The 17,634-nt window shown below is 58.8% G+C and overlaps 1 protein-coding gene across 1 annotated transcript in view; it reads right to left on the bottom strand.

Annotated features, from left to right (window-relative positions):
- The window catches only part of TRABD2B (TraB domain containing 2B), a 214,683-nt gene that overhangs the window by 15,792 nt on the left and 181,257 nt on the right, over window positions 1–17,634 (bottom strand). Inside the window, exons 4-5 of the mRNA XM_021096678.2 lie at window positions 12,360–12,534; window positions 1,430–1,520 (exon numbers count right to left, since the gene is read on the bottom strand). Of these exons, the coding sequence (XP_020952337.1) occupies window positions 1,430–1,520; window positions 12,360–12,534 (266 nt within the window). The remainder of the gene's footprint in view (window positions 1–1,429; window positions 1,521–12,359; window positions 12,535–17,634) is intronic.

The raw sequence follows: 17,634 nt of genomic DNA, 5'->3' as shown, positions 1-17,634 counted from the left end.
TGGCTTCTGAGATGGATAAGAGCCCAGGCGGTCTTGCTGGCCTGCCCGTCCCCCACCCTGGCCAGACAGACACAACGAGCTTTGAGGTCCTGGGGACTGAGAGGGAAGCTTGAGGAAGCCCTTGTCCCCACGGCTACTTTGGGTCCTTCACCCCTCAAACACATGCCTACCCCTGGCCCAGGACAAACTGATGTGTGCTGGGCTCGAATGTCCAGGAAGACAGCCCGGTAGGGTGGACTCAGAAGGTCAGAAGGCAGGAGCGTGAGGCGGGCTTGTTTAGAAGTTCCTCCAGCAGGGCCGTGGTGACCGCGAGGGTATTGGCTTGGAGTTGGGAGGTCAGAGGCTCAACGCCCCGGGGGGACCCCAGGCCTGACCTCTGCAGAAGGGGGAGCAAGGCTGCTGTCCTTTCTGAGCCCTTCCACCCTTGAGTCCCGCCCCCAGCTCCCGAGGGTGTGCAAGTTGTGGGGGGACCTTAGTGAGGCCCTAGAGCCAGACGGCCATCGACTTGAGCTGTGAGTCCTTCTGCAAGTGGCTTCGCCTGTCTGGGCCTCAGGTTCCTCCTCCATTTTAAGGTGGTGATAATCATGGTTCCTGTCGCTTGGGGTTGTTGTGGGGATTTAATGAGTTAAGAGCGCTTAGAGCCGAGCACAGTGAGCAATCAACAAACATTAGAGATGACGCTTCGAGTTCCTTTTAGACTCTGAGTTTTACAACAGCAAGGACAGGGGCCGACATCACATCCTGGCAGTGCCTGGGAGGAAGGTTCCTGCACATGGAACCCCCGGCTTGAGGGTTCCGTCATTGTCTTCCAGGGTGGCCCAGCACATGCCCGCCCCACTTCGTGCTGGCAGCGTGGACCACAGGTCGGAGCCAGCTGGCCCCTGACCTTGGGCAGCTTCCAGCCTGTTTTTTTTGGGGGGGCAGGAAACTCCCCTGGAAGAGATGACTGCCACTCTATTGCTCTTTGGGGGGCGTGGGTGTGCCCTTGCAGGAAAATCAGGGGAGAGGGACACGGCCCAGGGGCAGCAGCGGAGGAGGTGTGGTCAGAGAAAGGTGAGGACAGGTGTGGGTGGGGCTGGGGCACAGGGAGGCGGCCTGGCCACTGCTCTTCCTCCCCGTGGCCCCGTCTCTATGCAGGGCCTGGACCCCATCCTGGCTCCTCCGGGAAGCAACCGGGAGTCCTTCAGAGCCCTTGCACCCCACGCTCCATCACAGCCCTGAGATCCTGAATATCTCTCGAGGCTTCCTGCCCCTCCATCCACACCTCCACTGCCCCGGGCGCCCACCCGAGGCTCCTCCCCCACTCTCCCCCGCAGGCCTGGGCAGGAAGGCAGGTGTGGCCTGCCATGGAGGATGTGGTTGGGCATGGTCCCAGACGCGCAGCCTCGGGCCAGTGAGTCCCACACCCCCAGGTGCCCCGGCTGCTCACCTGTGGATGGTCTGCCCCGCGGGTGTGTGCTCCACCTCGAGCCCTGCCTGCCGAAGAACATCAATGACTGTGTTGTTGCCCAGAAAGTGACCTGGAACACAAGACATGAAGTAGGCTCAGCCACATGCCAGCTCACCAGCTTGGAGGAGAGCCTCCGGCCAGCCACCTACACCAACGTCAAGGGCCAGATGCCCCGAAAGGCAGTACAGCTGGGGCATGTGCCAGTGCCACCCTGCCTGGGTCCAAATCCTGGCTCTGCTGCTCATTGGTTGTCCTGCCCTGGGCCTCAGTTTCCCCATCTGTAAAGTGGGAATGATTGTACTAGCAGGCTTGAGAGTTGTTGTGAGGACTCAGGGGACAGTGGCTGTCATGCCGTGCACTGTGCCCCACACCATCAAACCGACCCCAGGCCCTGACCGTCCAGGCAGGGACAGCCTCCGGCCATCACTCAAAGCTCAGCTCTGAGAACACCTCCTCCAGGAGGCCCTCAAGCCTCAACAGGTCTATGGCTCATCTTCATCAGTTCCCCCAGCAACTCTAGGCTCCCTCCCTTCGCACAGGATGCGGTTCTGTGTGTTCACGTCTGTCTCCTCACCAGGCTCCGTGGGTGGAGACTGCATGGCCACTGCCCCACGCATGCTCAGTGCGTGTTGGCTGGATCTGGGACTGAGGATTCATTTGTTCACCATCCATCCAACATTTATGGCCCATGAACGATGACCCAGGCCCTGGACAGCCCCTGAAGACTCACTGAGGTGTAAGCTTCTGGGAAAGGAGAGAGTAACAGAACCGCGCCGGTTTCAGGGGCCAGCAGGCAGTGGCCGCAGCATAGCGGAGGTACAAGCACAGAACTGAGTGCTGCCAGGGTGGCCTTGCTGTGTGTGTGCGGGGAGGGGCGGGTCTCCCACTCACCCTCTACCCATTAACCCTTCCTCCAACAAATATTCATGATGCACTTGCTAGACCTGAGAATACAGCCACGAATCATTCAGTCTACAGCCCCAGCTGAGACCGGGCATGGCCCGCTGGCGGGATGCAGGCTTGAGGCCTGAGAACACAGTGGAGGCTCTCCCCGGCCGCGGTCAGGGAGACCCCGAGGGGCAGACACTGCTGGCAGTCAGCCCCAAGTGAGTCCCTCCTCCTGGCTCGCCGTAGCTCCACTGTTTGTTCAACATGGGCAGAGCGGTGGTGGCCCCTGTGCCCTCCAGCCGCGTGTCTGCCCCACAGCCCCGCTGCCACGGACCGTTCGCTCCCCTCCCGCTCATCATTCAACCCAGAACCTGGCGGGAAATCCCTGTGCTATTATTTTAATTGCCTGTGGCGGGTGGTGACAGGTGGGAAGCCGGAAGGTCAGCATGTTGACAGCCTCAGGGAGGTCTGAGGAGCCCAGAAGGTGGATGAGCTGGTGGGGAGCAGCGAGGCGCTGGCGGCGAGGAAGAGAGGATGTGCTGGCACGGCAGCAGGAGCTGGGGGGTGAAGCCCGCAGCCCTCTGCCAGCCGGCCAGCCCTGCGCACCTCTGTGCTGGTTTTAAGACTCCCCCTGGAGTTCCCTGGCAGCTCAGCCGGTTAAGGACCTGGTGTTTTCCCTGCTGTGGCTCATGTCACCGTTGTAGCATGGGCTCCATCACGGGCCTGGGAACTTCCTTGTGCTGTGGGTGCAGCCAAAAAAAAAAAAAAAAAAAAAAAAACCAAAACCAAAGAAGACTCCCCGGCAAGTCCCCCATCCAACAACCTCTCTCTCGGCGGCCTCCCACAGCCCCTGACATCCCACCTCTGGGTCACTGTGAAAGATCAACAGGTCTGGGAATGTGGAACTTGGACTAGAACCCACCACACCCTCTCTGAGACCCTGGGCAAGCCCGTTAGGCCCAGATGCTCCCCGAATCTCTCTATACAGGGAGGGATTGGGCTGCATTTGTGGCGAAGGTGTTTGTCTGACTCCGGGAACATTTGCGGAACTGTATGCTCCTGCTCCTGCCTCCCTTCCCTCCCCCGTGCATTACATTTATCTGCTGAGTGAGTCTGGACGGAGTAGGGGTCTGTTCCAGGCGCTCGCAGTCTTGAGAATCAGGTCTTTTGATCTGGGGTCCTTATAAGGACTATGCTGAGGGAAGCTCAGGAGGCCTCTCATCCACCCTGGGGGCAGGCAGCCTTCCTGGAGGCGGCCCTGCTGGTTGAGGGATGGGATCAGAGTTCCCGAGGGGAGGATGTGCCGGCGGGGCCACTGAGGGCGTTCCGGCTGGGGAACGGCTCGTGCACAAATGGGTCGGTGACGCTCACCTGGGAAGCCAACTGCAGAAGACACGTGGACAAAGCCCCGCATCTCCGGCCCTGACCCCATGCTGGAGAGGAGGAAGACCCAGGCTTCTGCCAAGGCTGAGTGTCCCGTGTGTGATTCTGAGCAACCCGCTCCCTGCCGCCAGCCTCAGTTTTCCTGTGTCAAATGGGCTTGGGTCCCTGTGGCTGCCTCCTCGGCGGAGGCTGTAAAGTCCTAATGAGGCAGGAGGAGTGACGGTCCCTTGGCAGAGGCTGGCGTGCCCTCTGAGGGATGGGCTAAGCCAGACCCTGGCTGGGGCCACAGAGTCAACCCTTTTCTCGCCTGCCTTTGAGCTTGGTCCAGCTGGAAGGGGGACCGGGCGTGGTGGCCTGGGTGCACAGGCTGCAGGAACTCCCTGCCAGCAGCTCTTGGAATCCACTCCTGGCAGCGAAGGCAATTCCTTTCCTGCCTCCATGGAGACCCGTGTGAACATAAGGGCTTCAGACCCAGCAGTGGCCCACACAGAGGACTTTGAGAGCTGCAAGGAAAATGGGCCACCTCAGGCTGCACTGGAGCAGCACGAATATTTACTGACGGCCGGGTGGCCACTCTAAAGGGAGCATTCCTGGCGTTCCCCGGTGGCTCAGCTGGTTAAGGATCTGGTGTTGCCATGGCTGTGGCGAGGGTTTGATCCCTGGCCCAGGAAGTTTTGCATGCAGAGGGCGTGACCAAAAAAATGCCCTACAATACAATAAACAAATAAATAAAAGGAGCACCCTTGGAGCTGGTGGAGGAGGGGAATTCGGAGGGGCCCAGGCCTTGCAGGATGCCGGCTGGATCCTGAGCACTGCCTGGCAGCGTGTCAGGGTCTGCTCTGCACCCCGTCTGTTCCCTCGGCCTCAGAGGTCTCAGGCCCTCATGGTACATTTTAAGACCCTAAACAGAAGACTTGAGATACTCGGAGAGGAAGAAAGCAAACGGCCGTGATTTTTTTCAAATTCCTGTCCCCTCCTTCTCTAAGCCACAAGGGCCATCACCTCCGTGCCCCCAGAGGCCAGGACTGCACAGGGCAGCCCCTTCCTCCTGAGCCCTGGTCCCAGGGCCACCCCCTCCCCTCCCCTCCCTGCCCTCTTTGGGACTTGATTTCACAAGACCCCAGGGTACCGTCCTGTTCTGATTTCTTGGTGCTTCTCTCACTGCTCCCTGACCAACTGGCCTCCTGTTGGGTTGCTCTATCCCCCGGGAACCCTGTCCAGAACCTTCTTTTCTTTCTTTCTTTCTTTTTTCTTTTTTTTTTTTTTTTGTCTTTTGTCTTTTGTCTCCTTAGAGCCTCACCCGTGGCATATGGAGGTTCCGAGGCTAGGGCTCGAATTGGAGCTGTAACGGCCGGCCTACACCAGAGCCGCAGCAACGCAGGATCCGAGCTGTGTCTGTGACCTACACCACAGCTCATGGCAACGCTGGATCCTTAACCCCCTGAGCCAGGCCAAGGATGGAACCCGCAACCTCATTCGTTTCCACTGTGCCACGACGGGAACTCCCCAGAACCTTCTTCTCTTCTCAGTCTATTCACAGTCCGTGGACAGGTCATCCACTCTCGTGCTTTCAGCTGGCACACAGTGCTGACCGCTCGGGACCTTCTGTCCTGGCTCAGACCCATCTGTGCAGCAGCCTCCTGGGCATCTTTCCTGAACAGCCCCCGGGACCCCCCCACTCCTGGGACATGTCTCAGCCAAGCTCCTCCAGCCAAGTCAGCATGGCCTGTCTTCGCTCTTCCTTCTCTCTCCTCATCCAATCAGTCTCCTGAGTCCTCTTAGACTCAGCACACCCGAGCCTGGCCCAGGTCACTGTCGCCTTCTGCCTGAATGGCTGCCGACAGCATCCTCCTTCTGTCTCCTGTTCACCCTCCTCACTTGGTTGGAATGAGCTCCCAAACCCTAGAGCTGCCTCTTCAGAACGTGTTCCCAACAAGCCACTTGAAGGGCAACTGAGAGCTTTTTGAGGGCAGGGGCCACCCCTAGTTCATCCTTGTCCTCAGGGCTAAGTCCAAATCTGGCACACGGTGGTGGCTTCGTGAATGTTTGTCGAGTGAATGAATGACAGAATCTGCTTCTCTATAGCCTTTCCATGATCTCATCTTATCCCCAGGAGACCTGAGATCATGGACCACCCCCCCCGGCCCCCATAGCCCCGGCTCAGCCCCTTGGTGATGCTCCTACAGATTCCACCAATCCCAGGAGCTTGGCCCTCACAGCAGCCCCGGAATCAGGGCCCAGTGCACGCTGTCCCCAGGGGCTGGCAGACAGGGCTCGGGCTTGCCTCCAAGGTCACAAATCCTGAAACAGGCACCACACCCATCCTGGAACCTGCAGGGAAGGTGTGGAAAGTTTCCAAAGGGGCCCCTCGGTGCTGGGGCTTAGCCTACGTGGCTTGCCCAGGCTCCTGGGGTCTCCTGGAGACCACTCAGCAGCTCCTTCCAGCACCGACAGCTGCTCCCTGGCCAGCTCTCTGCAGGAAGGTGTGTCCCATTTCATCTGCTGAGACTGCGTGGACACAGAGAGGAGGCAAGGGGGGGCTGTGGGGGCGGGGCGCACAGAGCCACAGAGACAACGAGCGGGAGAAGGACCAAGGGAGAGGCAGGGAGGAGAGACACCCAGAGACAGACAGGGAGGGGAGAGCTCCAGATCCTGAGGACACAGAGAGAGGCGCAGAGGCGAGAGTGGCCGGGAGACCGGCTCTAACAGACACAGAGGCAGCAGTAGGGGGAGAGGGAAAAGGAGAGGCCACCAGGGCAGAAAGAATGAGCTAGAAAAAGACCAGGGCAGGGCAGAGGGACACAGAGAGGGAGATCCAGAAGGGAGGTGAGAGAGGGGAAAGAGAACACAGACTCGGAGACAAAGGGCCCAGTGGCGGAGGGGCTGCTACGCTGTGGACATCAGGGAAGGCTTCCTGGAGAAGGGCCCACGGAGGCAGCACTCCCAGCATGGGTGGATTCAAACAGAGCTACAGGGAGGACAGGCAAGGGGAGGGGCAGGGCCTGGGTGAGGATGAGAGGGTTAACAAATAGGGGGTGGGTTTGGCGGCTGTGTCCCCTGACCCCCCAGGCAGAGTGCCACTTGAAGGGTACCACATGCAGGCGGGAAGGTGTCCTGCTCGGAGTGGGCACAGCTCCATGATGCTTGAGTGCGGAGACCAAGGCGTCCCTTCTTCAGGCCCCGGCAGGCCTGTGGCAGAGCGTGAGGCTCAGTGAGCAGAGCAGAGGCTGGGGCGAGTCCCTACCTGTCAGCCGGGCCCCCACTTCCCCCCCGACATTTGTCCTCCAAAGGCAGGGCAGGACAGGGCTAAGAATTCTGTCCCAAGGTTGGGACAGAAAACCTGGCTCAACGGCCAGCCGGCTGTGTGACCTCAGGCAGTGTCCTTCCCCTCTCTGAGTCTCAGTTTTCCCACAAGTACCCATGGGGCCTGCTGCCTCTGGGAGTCCATCATTTGATAAACTCAACACACACTTCTTCTTGGTGAGTGTCCCGGGAGCACGATATTTTTCAAAGGCTTTTTCATGGCATTGTCGCCGCAGCCTTTCCAGGACCTACAGGTCTGCAGATGAGGGAGCCGAGGGCAGTGAGGGGCTGAGACTCGCTCAAGGTCACGCAGACGGTAAAAGGCGAAGCAAAGGGCTCCCATCCAGAGGCGTCCCAGTTCTCCACGTGGCCCGAACCCCCGCTCTGAAGGGCTGGCGGCTGCAGGGGGTCCCGAGTCCATGTTTTGGGAGCAGGGAAGTGTCCGAAACACGCGTCCCTTCCAGGACTCACTGGATTGGAAAGGAAGGCGTGAGCATTCAGCATGAAGAATACACCAATTAAGAGGATAATTTCAAGACAGAGTTGGGGGGCCCGGCGGAGGGGAGGAGGGGAGAACCAGATGTTCCCACGAAGGCTGCAAAGCAACCCGGGCCCCCTCGGCCAGCACACATGTTTTCTCTCCAGTGAGTCCGATGGGTTTCCAGGTTTCTCTTCCTGGAAGAAGAGTCCAAGCCCGTATTTATGTTCCGTCTGAAATTAATGCAAGGGAAACTTTCAAGTGCTAATCTAGCTGCCAGGATCAGCCGCCCGATGTCAAGCAACAGCGGTGTTTGTTTTCCCGAGGAAGTGCGGCAGGAGGGCTGGACGGATGGACCGGGGGATGGATGGACAACTGGGGGTCCCTTGGGGCTTCAAAGAGCCCAAGGAGGGTCTGCCTGGGAAGCCGGCTGAGCTGAGCTTCTCTCTCCCGCTCTTCCGGCCACGCGAGGTGGACTGGGGCCTTTTCGGCTCAGCAAGGGCTGAGGCGGCGTCTCCCCTGTACCCAGCTTTGTACCCTGGAGGACACCACAGTGTGAAAGGGAGACAGGCACGCCAACAATTACAGGGCAGCCCGAGCCATGCAGTGAGGGAGGGGCTGCGGGGCTGACGGGGAAGGGACAGGACACAGCCGGGGGGACTCAGTCTCGGGGGAGTCGGGAGAAGGGAGAGGACCTTCCGAGAGGGCGTAGCAAGTGGCGGGCACAGAGGGGAGAGGTGTGGGGTATGCGGGCCACCGCTGGTTCCAGGGTGGGATACACTGTGCGGGGGGGCGGTGGGGGGGGCGATGATGAGGGCCGGGCGAGGGGAAAGCCCTGGGATTCTGGATCCAGGCAGGACAAGACCCAGGTTTCAGCTGGGCTCAGACAACACTCTTCCAGGCAACCGACCAGCTCTGTAAGGAGTGAGTGCCCCATCCCCAGAGGTGTGTAAGCAGAGGATCCCCGCGTGCTTGTCAGGCCTGCGCAGGGGGGACCCTGTCGCCCTCCGATGAGCAGAGCATGCCTGGGAGGAGCCCAGCTCTGCTCCCTGTACTGTCTGCTTCTCTCTGGGGGCTTCTAGAACTCAGAATATCACAAGTGAAAGAGCCCTGAGACTTCAGCTGGCCAGCTCAGCTCTGCTGTTTACGATGCCAGGACGGGTACAAAGACCAAGAAAAGCAACCCGCCATCTGTCCGACATTTAGATGGTACCCACCAGTTTGATTTTCTCACTTGACCTCACAGTAATCCTGTGAAGGGCAGCAGAACGTGCCAGGGCCACGCAGGCAGAAAGGGGGCAGAGCTGGGCTTTCCTGAAGCCCACACACGGCTCAGAGTGTGTCTGCACGAAGAGGCTGAAGCTGAGGCCGCACTCCCTGGGCGCAGGGCAAGCTCCCTCCAGGACCAGAGCTGCTTCTGGGCCTCTGACACCTGCCTGACAGTTGCTCACTTTGGGGAGCCCCTCAGACATCCCCAGGTTGTGTACCTCCTCTTAGGCCTATGCCTCCCCCAACCCCTTACCAGGCCTGTCCCGCTGAGCAGCCCCCTCGGCTCTTCTGAAATCCACAGGGTCTGTTTTCCTTTTCCTTGGACTGGATCCTCTATCATTTCTCCATCACTGTCTTGTCCCAAGGTCAGGGAGCCTCCTCCTTGGGCCCCACCCTGGCCCCACGGGCAGACGTAAGCCCTGGGGGTTTTGTCGAACTTGCACCCTAAGGACCTGAAGCCCCAGTGTTTCCTCTGTGAGCCTTCACTGGGGTCCAACATGTCAGGCTTGTGCCAGGCCTGGGGGACCCTGACACAGGGCAGACAGGGTGCCTCTCCCTCCTGGGGTCCGACACCACCCCAGACCCAGGCAATGACTGTGTGGGGTGGCTGGATGTCCGCACGAGGCGCGGGGGAGAGGCCCAGAGACGGAGCCTGCGGCGGCTTCGGTGAACGGCAGGGGGCGGGGCCCAGCGGTCATGGTCACCGCTCTTCACAACATCCAGAGGCGCCTTTCCTGGAAGGCCAGCACCCAGCATCCCAGGAGCGCGTCCTGCTGGACAAACACACAGGCAGGGGCCTGCCACTCCTGAGCCTCGCTGTCTCTTGGAGCTGAGACTGGCCTTGGGGGTCTACCTGCAAGGTCCCAGCTGGGTCCTCAGAGGCCACGGAGCACTTCTGCCCTGTCCCCTGGGTGGGAGTCCTGTTCTTGGAGGACTGTGGGCTCTGAAATCACGCCGACGACGTGAGAGCTCATGCTTATCAGGTGATGGCGCTGCACCAGGCCTGAGCGGCACACATGCCCCCAATGACGCCAGGCTCCTGGTAGAGAGACTCTGAGGGTTGGGACAAGCCCAGTACCTGGTCTGTGGGGCTCTGTCCTTTGGAGAGGTGCTGGCTTCCTCCCAGGGGCAGCCTGGCTCCAAGCCCCTGCTCTCATGGAGGACACGCTCTCCCCCCCGCTCCCCCCCCACTGCCCAGCTCTGTCCGTGGCTGCTGTGCCGGACCCCCGGGCTCATGGACAGAGGCCAGCCAGGGATGTGGATCCCCTGCTTGTCTCGATTCGCCCCCGTCCCAGAGGGCAGGGATGGCTGCAGTTAGGGACAAACGAGCAGATGGGACATTCCTCTGGCTGGCTGGCTGTTCGGGGCTAAAACAGGAAGGGTGACTCCGGCCAAGGATCGCAGCCCAGAGTGGGCGTGCCAGCTGCCAGATGTGTACATGCAGGGTGGCGGAGCCCTTTGAAACACATTGGAAACTCTGAAACACTTCCGGATGCTATGGCCTCGTGTTCCAACATGGGGAGCCTAGCAGGCTCTGGGCATTTGCTGGGCAAGCGGGGGAGGGGAGAGAAAGTAACTGGGCGTGTGCTGTTTGCTGGGTCCCTTGTGTCTGAGGTCACTGGGGCCCTGCGTGGGCCAGAGCTGCTCTTCTGTGCTCAGCGCTAGGCTCTGAGGGGCTTCTACTCCTGAGGCCCCTGAGCAGAGAACCAGGTGGGGAAGTAGTGGGTATGGGTCTTGCCCGGAGGAAGGTGGGGATGAGGAGAGGAAGGGGAAGGCAGCTGGACACGCATCAGATTTCAACTGGTTGTCACCTCCTCTAGGAAGCCTTCTCTGACTTACCCTCCCTCCTAGACCAGGAGATGATAAATGTTCACAGCATGAGCAGGGCTGTGATCGGGAAATCCTGCAGGCCTATGGGATGCCAGGAGGTCATGGAAGGCCCAGGCAGGAGAGGGGTCGGGCATTCTCAGGGGACAGAGGGCCCAAGTGGCAGCTGGGTGGCTTTTTAGGGAGATAGGCCATCGGGAAGGATAGCCTAGTCGGTGTTGCCCATTGTTTCACCGCAGTTCTAAGATCCTCTCACTTCCCATCTGCACCTCGACTGACCCATCTGCCAAATGGAATAACAAACACTGTCCTGTCTCCCCGCCAGAGGCATTGAGGATGTCAAAGTTGAAGGAGCTGATGGACGCGGGTGTTTTTCAAGCAGGATGGTGCCCACGCTCCAAGGCAGTTGCTGCTAGTACACATTTGTAAACGTTAACTGGTGTTTGCTGTGTCGGGCTTCTACTCCCTCTCTCAAGCCTGGTCTTGACCTCGAATTGCCATCTGTGTCCCAGCCCCGCAGGTGTGTTTCTGATTGTGAGTCTGTGGCACTTCCGCTGGGGCACGAGAGAGGCTGGCATGGCCTGAAGGCTGGATGTACGGGCGCTTGGGCTAACAGCTATAGGACCTCTGTCCCCGGTGCTCACACAGCCTGGCTTTTCATTCTTTGAATCCTGCTTTCTGCCTGGGCCTCTGCTTCCTGTCTGGGGGCAGGTGGCAGCAGGCCCAGGCGGAGGGATTTCCAGGCCCTGGAGGGCTCTTAGCTCCATGCTCTTCCCAAGGAATCCGAGAGTGATTGAAGCAAACGCTGCTGGAGGGTAGGAAGCGGTGATGATGGGATGTCAGGACCGCCCAGGTTGCAAATAGCATGAGCCCGGATGTTTGTCATCATAGCTCCAGAGCAACAGCTGACAAAGGAGGTGAATGCAGTATCTTGGTCCCAAGACGAAGAGCCCTGTCATCCGCAGAGACAGTCATGGAGAAAGGAAGAAAGAACGAGGCAGAAGAAGCAGGAAAGAGAGCGGCGAGGAGCAGGGAGAGAGATGCTGCGCAAGCCCCGCAGCTGCGCACCTGGACGTCCCAGAGTCCCAGAAGGAGCATCAAGTTCATGGGCTACATGGCGCTGATAAGACTTGTACTAACGGTCACCACGGTGATGACGCTGGTAACTGTGGCTGCCACTGTGAGTTCCCTACGTGGCACTCAACTCTGCAACTATTCTACCCGGTAGGTCTTTTCAAGTCATCCCAGAGGTGTCGCTATCACTGCGCATTCACAGAAGAGGGACTTGAGCCAAGGCCATGAAGCCTGGAAAGGGCTGGGCTGGGGTCTGGAGCCCAGGCTGTGAAGGGCAGGGCCGCCTTCTCCCCTCTGGGCCAGGCGGCCCTCACTGTCTTGGCCTTGGCTCTGGGGGGTGGGCCCAAGGCTGAGCTGGACCACGGAGCTGGCTTCAGTCCTGGGCTCTCAACAAGGCCTCCTGGGACAGGAAGGGGCCACAGCAGTCAGCCTGGTTGCGGCCATGGTCACTGCCCTCGCCCAGGGGGCTGTTCCAAAAGAACCCCTGACCGAGAGCAGATCAAGGCTTTGGATCTGCTGTGGATCCCAGCCGTGCTGGACGTCACATGGTCTTCCCTGCTCACTCTGGGCCTCAACGTTTCCCTCTACTTCATAGAGGGCAGGAGAGGGTCCAGGAAATGCCCCAGCCCTGAAGGATTCTGCAAATAAGCCCCCCACCCCCCACCCCGCCGCCCCTGCGGCCCAAACCTGCTCCGAAGGCAAAGAAGCAGCTCTTGTCTTCGTTCTCCTGCAGCAGCGTCATGACCCTCTTCCCCATCCGCTCATTCCTCTTGTAGATGAGCTCCTGGCGGAAGTAGCTGTCAATCTCCTGGGCCGTCACCTGCTCGTGCGGCGGGAGGGTGGTGTTGATAAAGTTGGGCAGCTGCAAAGGCAAGACAGAGGCTGCCTTCAGTTCCTTCTGGAGCGAGGTGGGCTTCCAGTGAAGACCCACAGTCCAGTGGGGGGACGGGCACCTGACCTTTCTTAGGTCCTCACAGTGGGCTGTGTGTTTTGCATGTTTTTCGTCTACTCCAAAAAACGCTTTGAGATGCCTGTAGTTATCCCAATTTGACAAATAAAGAAAGAAGCGCCAAAGAGTTAAGGACAAGTGCAGAGTCACAGAGCTAACGGGATGGCAGAGCCAGGCCAAGAGCCATGGACACTGCACCCTCCTGTGTCTCTGCCTGGTCGAACCTCAGCTTCCGGACACTGAGGTCCCGGAAGGTTGGCACTGTAGCAACCACGCCCGGCACGTACAGGGAATTGGGTCCAGCAGGCAGGAGTGGAGGGTCAGCGGAGCTGCCCGGGGGTGGCAGAAAGGCTGACCCGGGCTTCAAGCCCTGTTCTGATGCTGTGTGACTTTGGCCAGGTTACTTAATGTTTCCGAGTCCTGGTTTCCTCATTTGGAAGAGGGGGCTGACGGTGTCGCAGGGGATTGCATGAGATGATGGGTGCTGCCATGGATGACGTTCAGCCCACCCCACCCTACAGACGTGAGGGGAGGGGTCATGACCTTTGGTCTTGCCAATAGACTACCACCCCTGCTTGGCCACCTCCTATCTCCCCATCCCCAGGACGTAACCCAAACCCTCCATCCCTTCTTAAAAACTCTAAATATAGGACCAAGGCTTCCTCCCATAATGATGGCTTGTTCAAGAGCCTAGCTTGAAACTATCCGTATTTCCCAGCTCTCAGCCCCATGTCCACACCCGGCCTCGTGGCCTGGGCCAGCCTCTCTGACAAGTTCTTCAGGGTCGCAGGGGCAGCATATGGAAGTTCCAGGCTAGGGGTCTAATCGGAGCTGCAGCCACTGGCCTCCACTACAGCCACAGCCACATCGGTTCCGAGCCACGTCTACGACCTACACCACAGCTCACGGCAATGCCGGATCCCCAACCCGCTGAGCGAGGCCAGGGATCCAACCCGCCTTCTCACGGATACTAGTTGGGTTTGTTTCCACTGCACCACAACAGGAACTCCTCTGACGTGTTCTTGAACCAGGCAGAGAGCACCTCGAGTTTAGACACCATGCCTTTGTCATTCCTGGGCCCCCAACGCCTGGCACAAAGTAGGTGCCCAGGACAGGTTTCTGGAGGCTTGAACATAAAGATGCGTCATCCTTCCTGGCTACCCTGCCCCCTTCTGTGTTCTTCCATTCCCAGGGGTTTGCCTCTATTCCCAGGTGTCACCTTCCTAACCTGGATGGCAGGTCCAGGTGTCCAGCGCTGTGGCGAGGAAACTGAGGCTGTGAGTCAGAAAGTACCCCCTCTTTCCCCACAACCACCAGTGTCACTGTAAGCGCCAAGCTTGTGCTCCCAGGATGTCTTTCACCTGGGTTCCCCCCTTCCATCTCCTCTTCACCAACCCAGGCCCCAAGCCCTGGACACAGTCCGAGCTGACTGGTGGACGAACTGAATGGAGCGTCTAGCATGGGGAGGCTAATCTCCCGCAGGTTTTAGCCCAGTCACATGGCTTCTAGAGCCACTTCTTTCTAAAGAAAATGGAAGTCTCCACAGAGGCTGAACCTAGAGGGACCCAGGGAGGCTGGGACATCTGCCTGTACTATCAACTGGTCGAGGATCAGTGCATTCTCTGGAGTGAGAGACAAAGGGCTTGTACACTGTTATGGGATGAACAAGAGAATGATAGGACTGTTGTATCCTAAACTTGAACAGTGCACAACCTGTGCAACTGTATGCAACACCTCTGCCAGTGTACAATCAAGCTTGGCACCAAGTGGGTGCTTGGCGACCATTTGGCAAATGGATACAGGAAGGAATAGAATTCTGACTCCCTCCTCCAACCGTGGAACTGATTGATGCTTGGCAGCCCTAACAAAATAGGCCACACTTGGACTCGATACCACTATAGGAAACACTGCAGTCTTCCAAGTGGAGGGAGAGCACAAGAGGGGCTGTGTCTCAGAAAGTTTATTTCTGGAAACATGGCTCTCACAGGCTTGTCTCCACTTCTTGAGTATAGACGAGACTGCAGGATGATGTCGTATCAACAAATAAATATTCCTTCAATGGAGAAGTGCATGGATGCATGGAAGGGCTCGTAGGCAGGAGCTCTAGAGGTTGTGAGTGGGAGCCATAAAGTCAGACAGCTGGGTCAACTAGGGTTGGAAGCCGTCATTTGCCACTGATGAGCTTGGCCTCTCTGAGACTCAGTTTCCAAATTGGTCATATGGGGGTTCTAAGTGTTGTGACAGGAATTAAACAAGGTCGGTTTGGAAAGTGCTTAGCCCAGCACATGGCGCAGAGAATGCCTTGACTACACATGGGTTTTATACCGCTAGCCTGGAGGACAGCGCTGGCCCCATCCTCTTCCCTATGACGGCAGGGGCTACAGTAAAGGGTGGCCTTGGACAGGGGACAGCGATGGTGGTGACAGAGAGATGGACTTCAGAACTGTCAGAGAGCTGTGAAGAAAGCGTTCTGCTCCCTCTCCCCTCCTGAGAGTCCAGGCCGAGGCCTCCTCCCTGGGCCTGTGATGTGTCTGGCCCTCCCTCCTCGGCTCCCTGACCATAAGTGTGCATGTGTGGAAGGAGAAACTCCTGTCATTCCTTAGGGAGCTTAAAAAAATGAACAAGCACAAGAACCAGAAAGTTCAATGTCAAAGCCACAAAGAAGCTGCGTGAGCCACTTGGTTTCCTGGGCTGCCCGGCAGCTGGCTGACATTTTCTGCATATTTCATGCTGATAGGCCCTGGCTTCAGGCCAAAGATGAGGCCGGCTGCATGGAAGCAAATTAATGGTATCATTAGACTTGTTGGGCGTCTTAAATCTCCTGCGGCAAGTTCAAGTGCAGGACGCACGATAACATTTTAGAGGACACAGCGGTTCCCCAGGGCCCTAGAGGGACAGAGCCAAGAGGGAGTGATGAGAAGATAGGCCAGGCAGAGCTGGAGTGGGGCTGGGGGCGCTCCCTGGACCCCGGCAGGGCTGTGTCAGGTCTAGTGGTCAAAGGCCTGCTGATGTCACAGCCTCCATGTCCTCAGCCTGTCTCTTTACCTTGTCCATCCTACAGACCCCTTCTGAGAGTTTCTGTGGGTCCAGCCCTGGGTCTGGCTAAGAGGCCACTGAGTTCCCTCGCCTGGGCCCTGGATGAGGCTCACGGCCAGTGGGGCCAGACTGCTGCGGGATGTGTGCTTGCAGAGGAAGGTGAGGGATGCGGGAGCCTGGAGGTGCAGCGAATACGGTAACCATGCATTTTGGTTTGTCCAGGACTGTCCAGGTTGCTGGCTAGGGTAGACGGCTGCAGGCCAGGGAGGTACTCTGACTCAATTAGACTTGACCTTTCACTCTCAAAACCGTCTGAGTCTGGACGATAAATATATGTGGTTATACTACACCTAGTCCAGGCTGAGCACTCAGAGAAGGTTCCCAGGGAGGGGCCTTTGGGTTACCCTGCTGACTGGGGGACAGTGACCATGCTAGTGGCCAGAGAGCGGGGGAGGCCACGGCCTCGGCCACTTCTGAAGGCGGGATGGTGGGGCGGGATGAGATAAAGCGGACCAAAGCTGAGGTGTCCCTGGCTCCTCTCCCGCTGTGTCATCATCCCGGGCCCTGCATCTGGCCAGCCTCAGCCTCCAGAGGACACTCCAGCCGCCTCTGCACGTTGGCCAGAGGCATCTTTCCGACCACAGCCCTCTCTGGCTTCGGCTTCAATACCCCGGGGCGTCAGCCCCTCACTCCCACTGGTCTGGTCTCTGCTTTGCACATCATTCCTCGCTGTCTCCCTTTCCCGCGCCCCCTGGGGCAGCTTGCTCAGCCCTCCAGCCCTGACTTTGTCCACACCTGACAGACTCTACATCAAACCTGGACTAACGCCACCTTCTCCCAGAAGCACCCCTAGCCCAGCTGCAGGCAGTGACTGCCCCCCTCCAGCCCCTGTGTCCTTCGAGGCCTCCAGCCACAGACCTGTTCTCTGTTAGCACATGGGCACTGGATTTAGCCTTGCTACCCTGACACGAGGCTCATCTGTGTCTGGGGCAGGGCTGCCCAGCTTCTCCCTTGAGGGCTAGACTCTTCCCGTGCACCCCTGGGTGCAGCCTGGGTTGCTGTTCTAATCTGGGTGGGCTGATCTACCTGTGCTCTCTTACCCATTTCCAACATAGGCACTGCCAGGAGTCCCCTGATGCAGTTCACCTGTCGGGGACCTATCAGTGTTTCTGGACACAGGCTCAAAGAAAGTCTGAGCCTGTCATCACCCAAGGCCACCTTGCTCTTCCCTTTCAGCTTGATGTCCTGCCCTCCATGGCCAGGACCCTGTCCTGCACACCCCTTGCTCCAGCCTGGCCAGGTTATGGCCAGACCATCCCCAGCAGTGACCCTGTCCCCCTTGGCCACATAGCTTCCTGGCTGCTCAGGGCTCAGCAGCCTCCACCTGTGAGCCTTGTGCTGCCAGGCTTCTTCCTTTGTCTTCTACCACCTAGAGCCAGAACACCCGCAATCCCAGCCTCCGAGCCTGCCTCCATCCCCCTCTGAGCTGCGCCGGGCACGGCACACACCTCCGTTTGCCTGTGCGGCCTCGCTGACTGACACTCGCTCTGTACCACACCCCGAGCTGGACCCGGGACCAGAGGGGGCTCTTGAGGAGCTCAGGGTTGGGGGGCGCCCTGGCTATGCTTCTCACCCCTCTTTCTGCAGTCTCTCGCTTCCAGCTCCTTCACACGGTTTCCTCTGCTAGAACATTCTTTTGCCTTCTGTCTGTGGCCAATGCAGGTTCTTCTCTTACCTTATGGGAATCTTTCCTTCTCTCCCCACCCTCGCCCAGCCCTACTCCCAAGCCCACCCAAATTCCTGCTCCGGCCACAGGCTTCAAAAGCATCCTCCCCTCTCCCTCGTAGCAAGGACCACACTTGGGAGCGATTGCTTGTTGAATGTCCTCTTTCCTCTGAGACCATCAGCCCCACAAGGGCAGCTCCCTGGCTGCCCGCTGTACCCGCCTCCATTGCACGGTGCTGGGCATTTACAAGC

The sequence above is a fragment of the Sus scrofa genome, chromosome 6 (assembly GCF_054392235.1).
Source record: "Sus scrofa isolate SSC_HxYL_T2T_F1_AM1 chromosome 6, Sscrofa_HxYL_maternal_Yorkshire_Landrace_v2.0, whole genome shotgun sequence".
Classification (NCBI taxonomy): domain Eukaryota; kingdom Metazoa; phylum Chordata; class Mammalia; order Artiodactyla; family Suidae; genus Sus; species Sus scrofa.
This window is presented reverse-complemented; position numbering and strand designations above follow the sequence as displayed.